Source organism: Notamacropus eugenii, chromosome 6 (genome assembly GCF_028372415.1).
Source record: "Notamacropus eugenii isolate mMacEug1 chromosome 6, mMacEug1.pri_v2, whole genome shotgun sequence".
In the NCBI taxonomy this organism is placed as follows: domain Eukaryota; kingdom Metazoa; phylum Chordata; class Mammalia; order Diprotodontia; family Macropodidae; genus Notamacropus; species Notamacropus eugenii.
The window spans coordinates 377,829,860-377,850,840 of NC_092877.1; the positions used below are offsets into that span (position 1 = coordinate 377,829,860).

Genomic DNA, 20,981 nt, shown 5'->3' on the forward strand with positions numbered 1-20,981 from the left:
GGAGTTTTCATACTGGGAAATTCCAATGCAGATGAAATCACAGGTTTAAACACACATGCACACACACATACCAAAAAATGTGCAAGGCAGGCACACTTGGGACAAAAGACAAAACTGACAAATAGTTCCTACCCTCAAGGAGGTAACATTATAGAGTCTGCACATCTGCTTATCTAATTTTTTCTAATTTTTTAAAATCTCAGCAAGAAGCCCCATGGCTGATGTCTAATTATGAAGAGTTTCCATTACTCAGAACAGAGTCCTTCCCATCAACTCCCAATATCAAAATCTGAGTAGGAGGGAGCCTAAGAACTACCCTAGCGGCAAGTGAAATAGTCCAGGCATGAGACAAGGAGATTCTGTACCAGGGCAGCAGCATATCAGAGGAGAGATGTTAGGAAAGCAGAATCGACAGGTCTTAGCAAATGACTGGATATGGGAGAGAGGGAGATGAGAATAAGGAGTCAAGAATGATGGCTAGGTTGCCAGCTTGGGTTACTGGGAGGATGAGGGTACCCTCAACAGTAATGGGAAGGTTAGGCAGAGCTGAAAGTTGAGGGGGGGGGAGAATACAATAAATTCAGTTTTGCGCATGTTAAGTTCAAGATGCCAATGGCAAATTCATTTTGAGATGACCAATAGGCAGTTGGAGAAGCAAGACTATAGGTCAACAGAGAGGTTAGGGCTAGCTAAATAGGTCTGAAAACCATCTTACATCTGGAAAGTGAGGGACTGGTACTAAGGTCCCTTCCAACCGTCAATCCTGTGATGCTGTAAGTGGATGGTCTTCCTCAGCTCCTTGGTGATGCACAACTCCGAGCCAACACGTGTTTGCTTGGCTCCAGATTCAACTTCCTCTTCTAGCTTTGGGTTAGGACCCTTACTCTTTTACTCTAAATGATTATTTAACACTGAAGGACATTCTCAGTGCTATAATCCTTTCCATTAAGAGACTAGATTCTTTTTCTCCTCTGAATCACTTAAATGGTTTTGCACAGATCAAGAACATAGATTTCTCACCTCCCCTTTCATCACTTCTAGGCCTTATCTCTAAAGGAAACTGAGAAAAATATGTTGTATGAGGAACTCATTGAAGCTCATCAAGAACTGGAGGAGGCCAAGTTGGAGACTGACCGTGTAAAACAGCAAGCGCTATGCCAGCAGGAGAAAGACAAGGTGAGCTTGGGCCAAGCTATGCTCCGCACACTGAAGTCATTGATTGGTCTCTGCAAAATCCAGGTCTGGCTCACAGAGGAAGGGTGCTAATTGGAGGACATGCTAAAGAAGGGGAGGACACCTGGGGATGGTCGCTATCCAGATTTCAACTCTCCACTACCCACAGGGGTTTTTTTTCCTCTGTCACTCCCTCTTTTTCCACATTAGTACTCGGAGTGGCGTTGCGGCACAATGGATAGATAGCTACTCTCAGAATCAGGATGCTTCACTTCCACCAAGCAACTCCTTTTCTTCCAAGTCCCAGCATCAATTTTAAAAATGATGTTTTGGATTATCCCCTACTGTTTCATATGTGTTAGTCTTCTCTCTGTTAGAAGATAAGCATTGTCACAATGCCTGGCCCAGGGGAAGCATAGAAACCCTCAAAGAATGTCTATGGATCACTTGAGTGATTGATTGATTCCATGTCCAAGCCCCTTGAGATTCTGGATCTTAGTTATACTTCTTTACATCATCCGTGATGTACAGCACACAGAATCTCATGGGTATAAGGGGCGGAATTCCAACCCCCACACACCTTTATCAGGTGAGAATGCCTCTCTGACTGAGTTACAGAATCAATCCAATGAACATGATATGTAAATATATTCTCTATAGTCTGAGACGTGAATCTCTTTGATTGGATCAAGAAGAGGAATTCAGCATCCAGTGGGATGTGCCCAGTGATGGAAGATTTCAGTTTGAGAGCTGAGGGTTGCAGTTCAAGCCAAGCCCCTGAGAGGGAACCCATTATTGGGGGGAAGGGGGGAGAGAGAGAAAGAATCCTTCCAATCTTGCCTCTATCAACGAGGTCTGGAGGGAGCAGGGTTACAAGAGCACTGGGTCCTGGGGATTAGAAAAGGGAAAACAGGGAGGAGGGTAGAGAGAAAGTCCCAAAAGGTCCCCTACTCTTTTTCCCCCTGCCTTCAGATGGGAAGTGGGTGAGATGACTGCCTGAGTAAGGATGAGTGTGTGGTGTCCTGGGAGTGAGGAACATGAGGTTTTCTGACACTTGGAAGAGCCTTTCTTGGCCAAGTGCTTGGGAGTGGAATCAACGGCTTTTTGGTCCGACTTGGGCCATGGATTTTGATCCTGGTAGATAAAGCTCATTCATCACAAAGACAGTTCAGAGCTTCTTCCTGCATCCAAGGGCAGAGCTAACATTTGGGAAACAGCCCCAAGATCCCTGTTCCTGAGGAGATCTCCAAACACTGTTCCTAATTAGACTTCCTCCCTATTTCCACTCTCCCATACCCCCAAAAAACCACTCTGTAAACTTCTAGGATCAAAAGAAGTTCAAAAACATTTCCCCTGCCAAGCCACAATATCCTAAGTGTTGCCTATCACCAGGCAGCTTCAAGGCAGAAAAGACAACTCATGTTTTCCCGGGCCACTCATCTTATTCATGAAGACGCTGTAATACAACGCTGTGGGGGGTGGGAAGAAGGGCTCAGCAAGTCATTGTTGTACTGCTGACTCAGCAGCCTCTCCTCCACCCTCTCTGTTTCACTGTCTTTTGAAATCAAGACCATCAGAGATTTCCTCAGTCAGGTTATTTTCATGGGAACAGGAGCCTCAAACTTGGAAGGGGGTGGAGCAGTATTCCAGGACCTGGAGCATCCTGGAGGGGCTATGGAAGAACTGAGGAATCGAAGTCCCTTGAGGTCAAGGATATTTGTCTTCATTTTTGTCTTTGTCTTTCATCCAACATGACGCCCGGCAGGTTGGGGGCTCTTAGAAATGCCTGTTGAACTGAACCTAGTTCAGTTGAACTGTGTGTTGGAAAGTTACAGAAGAGACATACTCAGGCACCTCCCTCTGCCAAAGAACTGAGAATGGGATGTCATGTTAGGGACGGCATCTGCCCGTGACTGGTTTTTATGAAGCAGCACTCACTAGAGACCTAGAGGCAGTGCTTGTTGTAAAAAGAAGTCCGTTTGGGCACTTGGACAAGATGCTCTTTGATGCCCCTTCCTTCTCTGGGGAGGCAGCTATTTAAAGTGGGAAGATCACTGATTCTGATGCCGGGGGACATGGGGTCAAATCCTGCCTCAGACGCATGTGTGACCTTGGGCAATCCCTTAACCTCCCTGGGACCCAGTTTACTTATCTGTGAAATGGTGGAGATTGGCCAAGATGACCTCCAAGGTCCCTTCTAGCTCCAGGTCAATGGTCCTACGATCCCATGCTTATCTCCAGGCCTCAGTTTCTCCATCTGTAAAATGAGGCTGTTGGACAAAATAGCTTCTGAGATTCCTTCTAGCTCCAACCCTATAATACATGACCCATGATGCTTCTAAACTTGAGGGTAGAACTAGGGAGTGGAAGCTGCCAACAGGCAAATTCAGGCTTGACATCAGGAAGAAATTGGTAAGAATTAGAGGTGTCCAGAAAAAGCATGGGAGATTGGTCAGCATTTATTAAGCATCTGCTGAATTCAAAGAATACAGAGAGAGGGGAAAACTGATCCTTACTGCCCAGGAACTCACATCTGAATCGGGAAGGTGACATGCAGTTAAATGGGCACGTACAAGATGTAAAGAGAGTGTATTGAAGGCAGTCTGAGGGGGGAGACATTAGCAGCCTTCTCAACCACCACCAAGGGTCAGGGGGCAAGGGCTGTTGTGCCAAATTACTCCCAAGAAAGCCATGGGAGGCTGATCATTAAGTTGCCGCTGAATTCAAGGGATACAGAGAGAGGGGAGGTGCTTTACCCAAGATCTGAGAGCCAGGGAGTGCCGGGCTGGGGTTCAAGCTCAGATCTCCTGGCATTAAGCTCTGACCGGGCAGAACTCTGGTCTGAAATGTGTCTGGTTTTCAAGAATCTGGAAACACCACCAACTTAGCTAGAAACATCCCTAAGTAGAACCTATGAAGCCAGTTGCCTGCAACACCAGGCCTTTCCTGGCTCTTAGTAGGTGCTTAATAAATGTCTGCTGACTGACTGACTAACTGACCCTGAGTTGTGGATGCACTCTCCTGCTGGAAATTAATTTGTATTGCTTTTCTTTTGTGTGCACAGCACCGCCTGTCCCCTCTCTCACCACTGATGGGCTCCTTGAGAGAAGGGACTGGGTTGGGTTTTGGCTTTGTGATTCCAGCACCTCACACGGTCCCTGGCCCACAGTAGAGGCTCAGTAAATAGTTGTTGGATTGAATCAAATCAGAGGAAAAAAGAGAAATAAATGTATACATGAGATCATTTGGATTTAACTCACTTGAGAGATCAGTTCAAAGGAAGACATTAAACTGAGAGGGCTTGGGGGAAGCATAATATTCTAGAACAAACAGGCATTTACAAAAAGGATTAAAAAAATCCAGCCCAAACACGTTGAAAGGCATTTGCATTGGAAAGACTACTTAGAAACCATAAGAGGACCCAAATAAACAACCTCAACTCCCCACACTGCAATAAACAAAAGCCCCTGGCTGGGCCAGAGAGAAGGAAGGGGCTGCTGTCCAGTGGAGAGGCCTCCTTGTCACCTGAACAGCCTTGGGTTTCCTTCTCCAGCTCAAACCCTTTGGTGTGTCTGAGCCCAGCACCCTCCAAACCCAAGGTCTACTCACTGTGAATGTCCCAAGCCCTCTCACATATACCATCTCTTTCAGTCTTCTTGACCTATTGGGAGGTAATATGGCAAGTATGACTCCCTCTGTTTTATGAGAGAAAAAACTGAGGTTGGAGAGATAGTGTGGTTCAGTGAATAGTATTGGACTTGGAGTCAAGAAGACCCCAATTCTAATGCTAATGTTTCATCAGAGTAGGATCCCAGTCAGGTCACAATTTCCCTAAGCCTTCAGTTTCCCCATCTATAAAGTGATGAGAGAAGTCCCCAGGAGAAAGGGTGCTGGTAGCTGTCTCATATCTGAAAGGTTGACATGTGGAAGAGGGATTAATCATTCATGCTTAGATCTTGGGAGCTACAGAGAGGCAGATTTAGGTTAGGAGGTCAGGAAAATCTTCCCAAGAACTGGAGCCTTCCAGAAGTGGAAGGCACTTGGTGTCCGGCTGCTCAGTCACTGGCAGTTGGTCTCTTTGTCCAGCTTTGTGTGAAGAGCATTCTTGCTCAGGGACTATTGGGGCCAGATGGCCACTGGCGTTCCTTCCAGCCTCAGTGATTCTGAGAGGTCCTGGTAGAGCAGTGACAGCCTGGTGTTTGGCATCTGAGGACTAGAATTTTGGCACCGCTAGTTAAATCAGGGCCAACTTATGGCATCATCGTCATCTTCTGGAGCGCAAGGACTGGTCCAGGGAATTTTGAAAAGCTCTTCCATCTCCACCTTGTGTGAGCCTGTGATTCTGACTCCAGGGGTTTGACTGTGAGATCAGACTCCCCCCACATAGCAGAAGCTTCAATGGGTATCTCCTGCATACAAACACCCAAGAAGAGCCCCAGTGGGGAGGTTCCATCTAACCTCAACCTTCTCCTTTCTACATGCTGGATTGCAGCCAGAATGGCCCAACTGCTGCCTCCAACATCCATGTCTTTGCATAGACCTTCCCTCATGCCTGGATTGCTCTCCTTCATACCAGTCAATCAATAGTTATTATGCACCTACTATGTACCAGCACTGTATTTCCTGTAAGCCTTGGCTACTGTACCACCTCTTCCTGATCACTCAGTCACTTTCTCAGTGCCCTCTTGCCTACCACTCCCACAAACTGCTATTTGCTTTGCATTAATTTAGGAAGCTAGAATAATAGATTTGGAATGGAGTTCAGAAGTCACCTAATGCAACCCCTTCATTTTACACATGAGGAAACTGAGGCCCAGGGAGGCTAAGAGACTTACCTACTTACTACACAGGTCAGGATTTGAACCCAGGTCCTTGCACTCAGTAGGCTAACATCATCAGATTTTAGAAACAGCATGTCCCCTCCTACCCCACCCCATCTTCCTTGGCCATTAGCTCCATGTGCTCTTTCTGTCCTGGTGTGGATAGAGAGAAGTATACACCAAGACTGAATGCCCTGACTTATCTGGAGGGGAAGGAATGTTGCAATTAGGTGCTGGACACCGCTACTCAGTTTCCTCATCCAGCTCTGTGCTGGGCCCAGGATCTTGAGTCCTTGGGGGAATCTGGTGTAGCCTGCAACCCAGCAAACGAGTTTCTGGCACCAGAAAAAAAGCAGAAAAAGCCAAAACAGTCTTGCCTAAGAGATTCTGGCTTCCTGGAGCCTCCTTGGCCCCTGCTCTGAGTGGAATCCCTCTGCCCCAGCCCAGATGGCGACCTTTCAGGCTGAGGCTCAATTCCTCGGCCAGGCCCGCTCTGGGCCCCAGCACTCTGGAGGAGAGGTCTCCCCCAGCCCCTGACATTGCCCAGCTGCCGACAGTTTGCGGCTTTGTTTTTCCTTCTTTCATCTCGTTTTCCAGTTAGAGGAAATTCCTTGGCCGTTCTGGCTTGATGTAACCATCACCCAGGGAGAAGGTTGATCAGCCCTTTGGGATCACACCCCAGTCCCGAGTGAAATGGTTTTAAGTTTTCCTGGCAGCCAGAGTTCCCATTTTCACTGACTTTGACATTTCTTGCTGGGCTATCAAACCACAAGTGCTCGCTGGGAGCCTCAGAGACTGGAGCAGGGTTCTAAGACCACTCCAACTTTGAAAATGGAAATGCAAGCCTACGGAGATAGAGAAAGGCAATAAGAAGAAACCAAAGTCAGAGAAGGGAGGAGACAACTTGCAGAGGTCATGAGCAAGGCACCAAGTGCCCCAATGAGGCCTGAAATGGTTGATCCAAATGGGAAATGGAGGCCTGGTCACTGAAAAGGTAAGGAGTCATCAACAGCTGCAGAGCCAAGAGCTGTCTTCCCAGCACAAATGGCAGCATGGGCATCCATCTCGCTCCTTCAACTGTCAGCCACCCTGAGTTTTAACCCATCTCTACCATCAATTCTTTGTGTGAAGATGGACAAATCATTTCACCTGGCCAGCCTCAGGTTTGCACTGAATTAGATCACTTCCAAGGCCACCCTTAGCTGCAGGATCACAGACAGAGCTGGAGAGAGACTTAGAAGAATTTCTTCTGTGACACTTGTGATTCTCCATCCTAAAAGCTGAGGCAGATGCCTAGACCACTGACCCTCAACCCAAATGTCTGAAGCAGAGGTTATCATTTCCACCAGATCTCCACCTTTGCTCTAGCTACCCCCCTTCCACCATCACCCAGGTACCTGGGCTCCTCAAGCTGTCCACTGGGGACACTCCCACATGGGCCTTTCCCCCAAGCCATAGCCCATTTCTTACAAATATTCTTCCCCTGCCCTCTCTCTAATTAGCTCAAATCACTCCTAGCTCAGCTGCACTGCTTCTCCATCTCTGCTTCAATGGCTCTCCCATGCTAGCAGCCATTATTCCTACAGCCTCCTCTTCTGATGAGCAGCTCCTCCCTGGAACCTCTATGAAGGGAAGCAGCCAAAGCCATCACGCTCCCTCTGGTCCTCCAGCCTACTTTTGTTTCACAAACATCTATTTTATTTTTAATTTACGGAATACAACAAGCATTCCCATACCATAATATAATAAAAATGTGATTGTATGTGACTACTTTTCAGCATGACCCTCCATGGACACCATTGCTCCCTCCCCATTTTCCAACTTTTCTTTCTGCATTGTCATCTCCCACAAAAGTATAAGCTCCGTGAGGGCAGGGACCATCCTTCCTCTTTGGTTCTACTTGTATTCCTAGCCATTCACAGGGGGCCTGGCACATGGGAGGGACTTAATATGCTTGATTTTTATCTAAACCAGTGCCATTCAGGGCCTTTTCATTCAATGAAACTGACGAAATACCCCATGTGTTCAGGGTGCTGTACTGAGTGCTTTAAAAAGACATGTTCTCCTTCCTCGTGGATCTAGTCGAACAGGGAGAGAGGACAGATGCATAATTAACTCTAATATTAAGAAAATAATACACGAGAGGAGCAAAGTGTTGTGAGAGCCTGGAGAGAAAAAGCCAATATTTGTCATTTCCCAGCCATGTCCAGCTCTCTGTGACTCCATTTGGGGTTTTCTTGGCAAAGATACTGGAATGATTTGCCATTTCCTTTGCCACCTTGTTTTACAGATGAGGAAATTGAGGTAACAGGTTAAGTGACTTGCCCACAGTCACACAGCTAGCATCTGATGCAAATCTGAACACAGGAAGATGAGTGTTCCTGATTCCAGGACCAGCCCTCTGCCCGCTGCTCCATCTAGCTACCCTAGATTGGAGCAATCAGAGAAGGCTTCCTAGACATGGTGTCTGTGAGTTGGGCTTTTAAGGATAGATGCAAGACTGGGCAGAGGGGAGGGCATTGTAGGCATGAGCCAATTCCAGTGTGAGCAAACATATGGATGTGGGAAAATGAAGAGAACATGGACAGGGAACAATGAGTTCCAATGGACAGTTGGCTGGACAGTCATTGACCTTTCCATAGCATCTTAAAGCTTACAAAACTCTTCACAGAGATAATCTCATCTGAGCCTTGTAAAGTCCCTGGGAGATAGTCCTCTAGGTGTGGTTATGTTCATTTTACAGAAGAGGAAACTGAGGCTCAGAGAGGTGGCATGATGATCATCTAACTGAGAAGTGTCAGAGATGGAATTTGAATCCAGATCTTCCTGACTGCAAGTCCAGCATGCTGTCCTCTGGAGAATAAGGCACATGGAGGAGAGTAGCATGAGATAAGGTGGGAAAAAGAGCATGGCACTAGTTTGTGGATGATCTGTAAGGCCCAACTATGTCATCTAAATTTTGCTTAGGAGGCAATAGAGAGCCACTGAGGGATCTTGAGGAGAGGAGTGGTGTGATCAGGTACCTGGACAGAAGGATCCTAGCTGGTGTGAGGGATCCTAAGTCTCAAGCTGGAAGAAAACTACGAGTCATTTGGTCCAAGCCCCTCATTTTATAGATGAGTAGGTCACAGCCCAGAGAGACTGTTCTTTGCCTAAGATGGTGAATGGGTTTGGATCCCAAGTTGTCTGACCCTAAATAAAACCTTTTCCATTGGACTATATGGCCCCTCTAAGAATGGATTGAAATAGAGAGTGTGAAGGCAGGAAGATTTGTCACAATCTCTGCCCACTGCCTCTTATAAATTTAACCATTCAGATTGTATAACCAAACATCAGCTAGTTGGCACAATGGTTAGAGCATCCGCCTGGAGTCTGGAAGACTCTTTTTCCTGTGCTTGAATTGGCCTCGGACACTTAGGAGCTGGGTGTCGCTGGGCTAGTCATTTAACCCAGTTTGCCTCAGTTTCCTCATCTGTAAAATGAGTTGGAGAAGGAAATGGTAAACCAGTCCAGTATGTCTGCCAAGAAAACACAGACATGACTGAAGCAACTGATCAATAACTACCAAACACGTTCGTTCCAATTGTGTTCAATGGAGCCACTACAGAATTAGTGCTTGATCATCGTGACACTTTGTCAAATGGTGCTGTTCCCAAGCTTAGCTTTCTTCAAATTGGAAGCAGGACCTGATTCAAAATCTAAAGATTTACCACATCCTAGAGTTCATGAGCTCGTAGATTTAGAACCACAATGGACCTTGGAGGTCATCTTTTCTAATCTCTCATTTTACAGATGAGGAAATGGAGATAGAGGAGTTCAGTTCCTTGGGCAGGCTCACACTGCTCACAAGGATCTAGGTGGGGGGAGGGGGTGGAGAAACAAGAACCCAGGCCTTCCTTTTTCCTAGTCCAGAGCTCCCAACAGTACCGTTTTAGTACTGGACTCTTCCATCTCAGGCAGCTAGAGCAGGGGGAGTCACATTCAATTCAATTCTGCCCAATAAACATTCATACTGTCTTCCAGGCACTGTGCAAGACTGGGGAACCAAAGATAAAAGTGAAAGCAATCCCTGCCCTCAAGGAGTCTCCATTTTCCTCAAGAGAAATGACAGTCCCGTGGTAGCCAAAGCAGGGATGGGGGGAGGGGTGTTCTGGGGCCAGGTTGGCTGAGAAAGGCCAGGTGTGCAGAAGGTCATCACACTCCCCCAGGTCAGACTGCGCCTCACTCCAAAGCAGGGCTGATTATCTGCTCCCGATTATAGCAAATATGTTTCATGTCTGCATGAAGAAAGACCATTAAGGTTTGGGTCCTAAACCTTTCTCATGCCATTCATTTATCAACCATTAGAAAGTTTTTCCTTAGATTGAGCCAAAAATCTGCCTCTTGGCAGCTTCTGCCTGGTTCTGCCCCCTGAGGACTATCAGAGCACGTATGTTTCTTCTTTCATATTACAGTGTGTCCCAGCCACATACTGCCGGTGGGCCTTCTGTGCCTCACTTCCCTCATCTGTAAAATAGAAGGACTGGCCTCTGAGGTCCCTTCCAGCTCTGTGCTCAGCATCCTGGGATCCCAGTCTTTCAAATATTCGAGGAAAAGGATCATTTACTTGCCAAGAATGTCTTCCCTCATCCAGGCTGAACAACCCTTTTCACTGCCACTGGTTTAGCCAGGTTTTAAGCATCCCTGCTCTCCTGATCACCCATCAAAGGATGCTCTGTTCCTGAAAATATCCTCACTAAAATCTGGCCCCCAGAACTGAGCCTGATACTCTGAATGGTGTCTGGTTGGGGAGGGGATGGAGAGACTCTAACCACCCATTTCCGGACCCTCTTATTTCTGGTGGGACATCAGATCCCACCAGCTTTGTTTGGCTGCTCTCGTGACATAATCTTGACTTGTATTGAGCTTGGCCCAGTCTATAAGACCCCATAACCCAGGATTCCCTCATCTTGTTCTTGAGTAGCAGACATTTTTAAGCCAACTTGTAGGACTTCATATTATTCATCCCCATTAAATTTAATCTTATTAGATTCTTTCCATCACTCTCGCCTTTTGAGATCTATTTCAATCCCAGTTCAGTCATCCATAGCATTAGTTATCTCCCCCAGCCTTCTGTCATCAGCCAATTTCATGAGTGTGCTATCTCTGCCTTGATCCAGATAAAATGTTGAACAGAACAGGCCAAGGTCAGAACCACTGGAAAACCTCAACCAGAGGCTTCTCTCTCCAAGCTGACATCTCCATTGATCTCCATTCGTTGGGTCCAATCACTCAGCCAGGTTCTAATCCACAGAACAGAACTGTCATCCAAGCCACAGCTCTCCATCCTCTCCCTAAAAATGTCATCAAAGCTTTGTCAGATAGCTTTGGAGAATGTAGGCTTACTTTATCAACAGCATTCCTCTGATCTTTCCATCCTGTGCTTGTCCTTCATTCTCAAAGAGGACTATGACATCAGGGAGATGATGACATGACCTGCAGTTGACTTTGATTTGAGTGAGGGAGGGCTGTGCAAGGTCACCAGCCTCACTTCTCCTCCAGAGCATCTGAGTCCAGTGGCCAGATATGTCATCAGGATGACTGGAGATAACCCAGGATGCAGTGTGAGACCCTGGCCCTTTTAGGCTAAGGTATTATCACATTATCACTTTGAGTGAGATACACCCATTCAATGAATAGACTTCTTTAAGTAGTTACTCAAGGGATGGCCCCTTCAACCAAAAAAAAATCAGACTGGGAGGGGAAGACCCTCAGGGTTCCTGGGTAAAAGAGAAACAGTTACTATTTAGTAATTACATTGATACAGTTGTGTTTGTCCTTCGTTCTGAAAAAGGACAATGACACCAACATGATGACCATCTTTCCATCTAGAAACCCTATCAAAGAAGGAAAAGAGAAGAGTCTGCCCTGACTTATCTTTGGTTACCAGTGCTGGCTCTCAGTGATCACCACCAAATAGCCACCAGGCACACTTTTAACAAAACAGTCTGGAATTTTACTAAGAGCCAAAGTCAAAATTACCAACCTATTGTTTGAAAAATCTACCTTCTTCTCCTTTTTAAAAACAAGTTATTTTTTCCATCTCAAGTGCTTCCCAAACTCTCCTCACCATAATTTGTGGTTCAGTGTTTCTGTTTTGTAAGTTATTTCAGTCCCCTGGGAAGTTAGTTAGGCAGGTCTCAAGTCTTTAATCTTTTGAAGACAATCTCTCCATCTCATTTATCATCACAGAACTACAGAGTTTCCAAGTAAGAAGATACTTAGCCTTAGTATCATCACTTAGATCACCTGTACCTTCTAGAGGCAGCCCCTTCTATTCTGAGACAGCTCTGATTCTATACTCATAACTTGGAGGAGGATGAGGAAAAGGAAGAGGTGGAGGAGAAGAAGGGGAAGAAGGAGAAGGAGAAGGAGGAGAAGGAGAAGGAGAAGAAGGAGAAGGAGAAGGAGGAGAAAGAGAAGGGGGAGGAGGAGGAGGAGGAAAAGAAGAACTTTGTGTGCCAGGCACAGTGCTTAGAACTTTAAATTATTCTCTCATTTGATCCTCCCGGTAATCCTGGGAGGTAGGTGCTACTCCTATCCCTTTGTACAGTTGAGGAAACTGAGGTAAACAAGGTTAAGTGACTTGCTCAGGGTTACACAGCTAGGAAGTGTCTGAAGTCATATTTGAACTCAGGTCTTTCTCACTCCAGGCCCACTGCTCTATCCACTGAGGCACCTAGCTGCCCCTAAGACCTCATAAGTCTCCCGTTCCCATGTGGCTTTCATCCAAGTCCTCCCATGAGTTGACTACATAGGGTTCCCCCCACATGCTGAAGACCTTCCTCCTTTTCTCCTGAGAAGGATGGAATGTGCCTGCTGAACTCTATCCAGAGTTCCTCATTCTGCCTTCTTTGGCCAAATGGAGCAAGTTTAATGTAGTATCCACAAAATACCCTTGAAATACATAAAGACAGCTCTTATGGCACCACCTTCCCCCTAGCCTTCTCTGCTCCAGGTCCTTCCTTCATGTGGCACAAGCTCAAAGCCTTTTCTTATTCTGGTTGTCCTCTGCTGGACCACCCTCCAGCTTATGAATTTCCTTCCTAAACTGTGGATGCCCATAACTGACTGCAACTCTCCAGGTGCACTCTGATCCTGCCGAGGACAGTGGGACTGTTACCTTCTCATCCTGGGCACGTTTAACCCAGCTCAAGATGGGATAATCCTTCTGAGTCACCATATCCCATCAGGCTCTTGAGTTTCAGTTCATTCTTAGCCCTTCTGGTTCTGTTTTCCCCAATCCCCAAGTCAAGAAGCATGTGTTAAGTGTTTACTGGTGCTTGTATCAAACACTGGAAATACACTTACAAGCAGAAAGCCAGCCCTACTCTCAAGGAGCTTGCATTGGGATGGAGGAAGACAACAGTCTGTGAAGTCCAAGTCTGATGATGGGTGGTAGAGGAAACAGAAGCAAGGAGACAATCAATTTTTTCTGCCTTTTGTCTCTTGCTTTTGGTTTTTTCTGATCGCCACTCTGTCTCTCTGGAGTAGCAGTACTACCCTTCTTGATCTCCCTCTTGTTTTTAAAATAACCACAAATCCCTAAGCATTTCTTGCCATGTTCAGCTCATCCAGACATTTAGTATGACTGGCATTGGTCCTTCCAGGTCTACTATCCTTTTATGTTCATTCCCTATTGCCTATGCTGGTTTCCATCTTCTACATGTATGTTTTTAGAGTCTTGGTTGATTTGTGAGCTCCCTTTGCATCCACATCCCTGACAGTCAGTTTCTCCTCTTCTCCCTCAATGGAATCATTCCTGGTTTTGTTGTCAGAATTTTGTTCATAAGACTTTTCCAGTACATCTGAGCTAGCTTCCTCCTAGGGTACAGGACCCCATGTATCCTATCTCTGAAGCTCGTAAGAATGAACATCCCAATGCCCAGAGTGTTATTCTAGCAAGCAAGTACCCCCAGGAATGGTGTCCTATCATCCTGGAAACTGTCCAACTTATGCCATCTCTCCTCAACAGCCAACATAAGCTTGCTACCTCATCCTGTCCCCAGGAGGCTCCCAGCAAATTTCTGTTTCCTGTCCAAAGGACGTAGGCACTTGAATATCACAAAAAATATAATTAGGGAGACCCAAGAACCAGTGAGATGTCTGAGGGAAAAATAAGGGTATGAAATTAAGTGAAGATAAAAATTTAACATCAGGGAACATTTCTCCCCAATAAGGTCAATGAGTCTGGAATACCCTTCCAAGGACAGAGCTGGAATCACCATCGTCGAAGTTATTCATACTTGGTCTAGACAATCCATGGGGGATTGTCCTGCTGGGAGTGATGCTTCATTGGCAAGGGGGGTAGGGAGGAAGGGAAGGGGGCCTGAATGATGTCATAGGTCATGTTCCATCTCTACCTTTTATGATTTTTTGGATTCCAGTCAGTTCCATTAGAAAAGCAGGAAGGAAAATCTGGGATTGACCAAAGACAATAAATGAAACCAATCACTTTGTCCTCCTTCTTAATCCTGGAAGATTTGACTCATGTGGCCCATTGCCTAAGCTCTGGGCTCACTTGGACCCAGACTCCAATTTCAATTATTATCAGTTATTAAATACTCTCAGTATAACTCAAGCTCCCACTCAGCTGGTATAACCCACAATAATTCAGTTCAATAAAACCAATACTTATGACCCACCTGCTTTGGGTAATAAATCAATCAACAACAAGCACTTATTAAGGGGCTCTTAAGTGCCCCAAGCTGGCAACATAAACACAATGAATGAAACCATCCCTTCTCACAAAGAGGTACATTTTTCATAGGAGGGACAATAAGTATAGAATAAGTTTAAAGAAAATTCACACAAGGTAATTGGGGGGAGGGATATGTTAAGGTGGGGGAAAGCTTCATGTAGAAAGTAGGGCTTGAGCTGAGTGGGGAAGGAAGAGAGGCAGGAGTGAGTAAGGGATGGCATTTCAGGCATGGGGCACAACCAGTGCAAAGAAATGAAGATGGGATACAGCATCATGTGTGAGAAACAGAGAGAAGACCAGTTTGGAGGGATGACCAAGTATAAGAAGCACAGTGTCCAGTGAAGGATGTAACTGATGTACTCACATGCTCAGATGGGTCTGTGATCTCCATTTTTCAGAGACCTTCCAACTCTTCAATGCTGGCTTTTCTCGAATGACCCTTGCCCCTGTCTTCCAATGAGTTTGCATACACAGTTGGCAGAGGGGCTGCCCATTGGTCACACTTTCCCCTCATGACCTGACCTCCTTTTTCTCTACCTCTTTGTAATATTGTATTTGTAATGTGTGGCTACCTACTTATGCCCAATTTACTCCTTTCCTTGGCTCTCAGACTTGGAGTCAAAAAACCCTGAATTCAAATCCTGACTCAGACTAGCTGTGTGATCCTGGGCAAGTCATTTAACTCTGTCTGCCTTAGTTTCCTGAGGATAGTAACAGTACCTACATCCCAGATTTATGAAGATTAGTTGGTCAGTCAACAATGTATTAAGCCCTTACTTTGCCCAGACACTGTGCTAAGTGCTGGGAAGGGAAGGGAAGGGAAGGGAAGGGAAGGGAAGGGAAGGGAAGGGAAGGGAAGAGGAGGGGAGGGGAGGGGAGGGGACGGCCATTTTCCTGACCAGAAACAGTTCAATGCCAAACTTCAGAGATATCCCATCTTCTCTCTATTCTGCCCATTCCTTCACAGGATGCGGTAGCCAGCATCAGCAGAGAGCTGAAGGCCTTCCAGGACCAGTTTGAAGCCTCCATGGCTACCCACCAGGAAGAGGCCAAGGCCTTGAATGAGCGCATAAAGGAACTAATCAGAGAAAAGGGCACTGCGGGCAAAGAGGTGAGTGGTGCCAAATTCTCTATTTTCAAAACAAATGAAGAGGTGACACATTTGGTTAGCTAAGGACAAGGGTGAAACTAGGGAGAAGCAATAGGACCCTTGTTTAGGACCTTGAAATTAAAGGGATCTAAAAATTCAAAACATACTTCTTCAGCAGTGTAAAAATAGTAGAATTTACACCTAATTAGCCAAAACAATTAGTTAGAATAAAATCATCTGGTATATATCAGATGACCAGAATGCACCAATAAGCCACTTAGGGTAATTAATTCCTCCACACCTCAACTGATTTTAATTATTTCTTTCCTAAAATTTTATTTTTATTATGAACTTAATAATATTAAGTAACATATATGCAGCACTTTAGAATGTACAAGGTACTTTACATATATTATCTCCTTTTATCATCACCACAACCCAATGGGAAAGTAGGTATCATTGCCTCCATTTTACAGATGAGGAAGTTGAGGCTGAGAAAGGTTAAGTGGTTTGTCCAGGGTCACACAACTAGTAAATGTCTGAGGCAGGATTCAAGTTCAGGTATTCCTGGCTCCCAGTACAGCCTTCTACCCTCTATACTACCCAGAGGCCTCTGGGTAATCATCGCACAAACATTTCATTATACAAAGATAAACAAGAAGTAGGATCGTAGAGGAAACTGTGAACCTTTGTTGCACAGAGTAAAGATTTGTAGTATTTTCACATCATGAATTACAAAGTTGTTTTCTTTAATCATATGAAAAATAATAGGGTTCCACGGGGTCCCTTCCAGCAACAAGCCCATGGTCCTATGATTTAAGGGCTCACTGTCTTTCATGTTGTTTGTCCCAAGCATGAGATGGGGATTATCAGTTAAAGCTCAGGCTCGGGACAAGTAAATCCTATTCTGGAGAGGAGCTACTGTGTATTCTGACCAAATGACTCTCTGTCTCTGACTCTGTCTCTCTTTCTGTCTCTCCTTTTTCTGTTTCTATGTCTGTCTGTCTGTCTGTCTCTGCCTCTCTCTCTGTCTCTCTCTCCTTCCTCCATCCTCTCCCCATCCCCAGCCCCCCCCCACCCCCACTCTAAAGTATAGGTCCAATTATGTTACCCCTCCCAATCAATAAATTCTGTCCCCTGTCCCTTCCAGATTCAAATACAAAGCCCTCTGTCTGGAGTTCCAAGCCCTTCAGAGCCTGCCCCCTCCTACCCTTCTAGACTTATACTTTACATCCCTCTATGTCCCATACGTGCTAGTCCCTCAAATAGCTACTATCCACCCCCAGAACCTCCTTCAACTTGTCTTCATCTACTAGGGACTCCCGTATTCTGCAACGGCTAGTCTCAGGGATTCCCAGAGTGACCCAGAACACTCACAGGTCCAGTGACTTGCCCAGGGTCACACAGCCTGAATGCATCAGAGGTCACCAGCTTTTCAGGCTGCCTTTCCTAGGCCCTGGGGATAAAAAGTCCAACTAGAAAATAGTCTCTGCCCTCCAAAAGCTTCTGTTCTGGGTTAGACACCTTGGACACCAGGTTCCCTTAGGTGGTTCCCATTCTCGGAAACAAAGGGATTGCTGTGGGCACAAAAATATAAACAATGAGAGGAGGAGAGGGGGATGGGGAAAAAAAGAGAAAACTGAAGAACATGAAAAAAGAAGAAAGAAAAATTTAACATGACAGCCTGTTTATTTTGGCAGAGAGAGAGAGAGAGAGAGAGAGAGAGAGGTCTTTTTTCAACTGATTTCAAAGTCAGAGCCTGGGAGAGACCACACAGGAAAGTCAAGAGGGGATTTGAAAGTGGGGACAAGGGGTGGAGCAGGACAAAGGCCAAGAAGGGAAGGGGGGAAGGTCTTCATTTTGGTAGAATGAAGAAAGGATGGCTCCTCAGAAAGATCCATCATGGGAGTTTGGAAAAAATTGGAAGTAAACAGAAATAAACACAAAAAAGGGAAACCATTGAGAAGAAACGGCACCACAAGGGAGGGAAGGAGGAGGGAGTTAACGCAGGGGGCAGAGGAGAGGGAGCCTGAGGGAGGAGGCAGCCCAGGGCACGGAACCCCAGCAAAGGCTGCTGGGCTCGGCTCGACTTGGCTCTGCCCATCCCCAGGGGGACTCCAAGCTTTCACAGAGCCTTTGAACTTGAGCCGCTCACAGGCCAGTTCCGAAGCCCGCCCTCCCGTCCACACATGCACACACGGCTCCCTCCCGCCCCCTCTTTCTTCCCGTCCAAGGCTCAGCTGGAGATCTGGCTGCCTGCATGGGGTTGTAGCAGAGGCTGTTTATAAAATTTCTAGTAAAGAAATAATTAGTATAATGGCATTAAGGGATTTGGCTGTAAAATTCCTGTAAGAGGGACCGCTGGGCTTTGCACGGGGAGAGCCAAGGTTGGGGGTTTTGTTGGTTTCTCTTTGGGGTGGGTTTTCTTTTTTCATTTGTTTTGGGTTTTCCCTCTTCCCCCCTTCCTGGGAAATGCAAACAGTTTCCTTTATGATGGATGTCCCTTTCTCTGGTCATTGACCTTCTGGGCAAATTTCTGCTGAGCTCGGTGGAAAACCTTGGGCCCAGTTGTGGATCCCATATGGGAGGGCTGGGGGTGTCCTCACCCTCATCCTTCTCCAAAACAGAACAACAATAACACAGAGTGGGACAGAATGAATCAGGCCTGTGGGGAGGCTCTGGACAATGTTACCGTGGAAAGGATAAAGTGGCCTTTTTTCTTCTTTTAGAAAAACAAGATTTTATATCCCTGTGAGTTTCTAGTATTTCCTGTGCTCACACACACACACACACACACACACACACACACACACACACACACACACACACACACAGTAACTATCAAGGCTTCTCCATCTCCTGAGAAATGAAAACAGAGCCATAGCTAGCACATTTTGTGTCTTGGGCAAGGACAGGAAAACCTGCCCCTGGAGAAACAAATGGTTAAAGACAAATTCGGTTGAGGCATTGAAGGGGGTAGACTCAGGACAGCACCCTGGGAGGGAGATAGAGATCCTAGGTCACCAAGAGATCAAAGTCATCTCTGGGGGAGGGAGTCAAGTGGACCCAGGCCTGGGAGAAGTACAGTCATGGGGAGGGGAAAGGGGCAAGAGGAGAAATCAGACCATCTGGCAGCCTCTATTTTAACTAATTGTCCTGGCAGGTTTTAGAAAATCAGCCTTGGAATGACAAAGAGTAGGGTTCCAGTTCCACTTCTGACACACACTGACTGGGACCCTAGGCAAGCCACTTAGCTTCTAAGTACCTCAGGGCACTTTGATTGTAAATGCAAAGTAGGTCCTATTTATCATAGGCTGAGGAAGGCCCTCCCCCAAAGCCCCAAGTGCCGATGAAATCACAGGTCCCCACTTCCCATTCCAAATCTTTGCTAAATATGTAGTGACCCCAGTTGTTTTCATGGGATGTCAGCGTACCTCTACGTATTGGGATCATAGGACAAAGTGCTGACTGCCGAGCCCTAGTTACCTTTTTAGAGGAAAGGAGAAGAAATGCCACCAGTATAGACCAGTGCCTCCTTCAGCTGTCATGATGCTGCTACTCAGCCCAACAAAGAGGCTGCCACCAAAGGGCTTCTGGGTAGTCTTTCCCTCCCCTTGCCAAGGGAGTCCAGAGCCCCGGTGCGTTTGGAGCTAGACAGGACCTCTGAGAGCACCTAGTGCAGGGTCTTCACTTCACAGATGAGGCTCAAGACAGCCAAGTCAGAGGGGCAGAAACTGCAGGGGCGGGCTTTGAGTCCAGTTCCTCTGGCCTCAGTCCTTTCCACTTCGCTGCAACTGCCTCTGAACTGAACTGAGGAATCTAGTTGAGTTGAATTGAACAAAGCAGTGGTCAGAAAGCGCCCAGCCATCGATGGTATTTGGGGAGGGAGGGCAGATCTGGCGTGTGTGTGTTTGTATGTGTGTGCCTGGGTGTGGAAGACTCTGGAGGTCTTCCAGTACAGCCCAGCTGACCATTCCTTAGGGGTCTTCGTGGGGATTTCCTTGGTTGGATTGGATAGCGCCTGCGCCACCTGGCAGCCCTGATCTCAAACCGCTACGAGAATCCCGCGTTCTGGCCTTACCTCCTCAAAACTCCAAACATGCGGCCCCTCGAGCAAGCTTTTGCTGGCGGCTTCCCTGTGCCTGAAATGTCCTCTCCTTCCTTCACCTGCTGAATCCTTGTCCTCTTTCAGAGTCGAACCCATGAGCTGCCTCCTTCAGGCGGCCACCCTTGATAGCGTGCCTCTGTTTCTCACCCCAAGAACAACAGGTAGACAGGCTGCTATTATTACTGCCGTGTTATGGATAAGAAAGCTGAGACTGAGGGAATGAATCTTTCTTAGGGTCACCCAGCAGTAAGGATCTGAGACAAGGCTTTCGGATGCTGGGTCTTCCTCCTTGCAAGTCCAGCATTCTATTCGCTCTAGCACCTAGCTGCCCCGTCCGTCCCTACCCGTTCCCCTCCTTCCCCGTCTGTCCTCCTCTACGCTAGGGAACAAAGCCAGGTTAGGCATAGCGTGGTCCCGGCTCCTCGGAGATTCCTTGCCTCTCCTCCGCAGGCTGAAGAATTAAGGACTCAGCTCCTCCGGGCGGAGGAAGGTCAGGAAAGGACCCGCAGGGAGCTGGCAGAGCTGCAGCGTGAGCTTCAGGAGGCCGAAGGGGCCCGAGACCTCGAACGCAAAGAAACGCTGGCAGTGCGCCGCGCTCTGGAAGATGAGACCCGTGAAAAAGACGTGCTGCAGCAGTCCAATGCACTGCTTCGAGAAGCCATCAAGAAAGTGGAGAAGGAAAAGATCAGGTACCAGGCGGACCCACGTGATTGCAGTGGGAGGTCTTGGGTTCAAATCCCACCTTTGCTACTTCCTACCTATGAGATCCAGGGCAAGTCCCTTCCCTAATTTGGGTCTCAGTTTCCTGGACCGGAGGGCCCCTGAGGGGCCCAACTCTAGGATCCTGGGTGACCTTGGGCAAGTCTCTGGGCCTCAGTTTACCTCCTCGATAAAATGAAGAGGTTGGACCAGGCAGCCTCGGACCATTATCATAGGATCCCAGTTTTCAAGCAGATGAGGGACAGACTGCTCTCAATCCAAGCCCACCCAATAATCCCTCAAGCATTCCTTATGTTTAGGGGATTTCAGCTTCCTCGAGAAGATTCACAA

General features: G+C 46.8%; 1 protein-coding gene across 1 annotated transcript in view; it reads left to right on the forward strand.

Annotated features, from left to right (window-relative positions):
- CROCC2 (ciliary rootlet coiled-coil, rootletin family member 2) overlaps window positions 1-20,981 on the forward strand; it is a 167,111-nt gene that overhangs the window by 101,510 nt on the left and 44,620 nt on the right. The window contains exons 22-24 of the mRNA XM_072618755.1: window positions 1,042-1,176; window positions 15,701-15,844; window positions 20,382-20,620. Of these exons, the coding sequence (XP_072474856.1) occupies window positions 1,042-1,176; window positions 15,701-15,844; window positions 20,382-20,620 (518 nt within the window). The remainder of the gene's footprint in view (window positions 1-1,041; window positions 1,177-15,700; window positions 15,845-20,381; window positions 20,621-20,981) is intronic.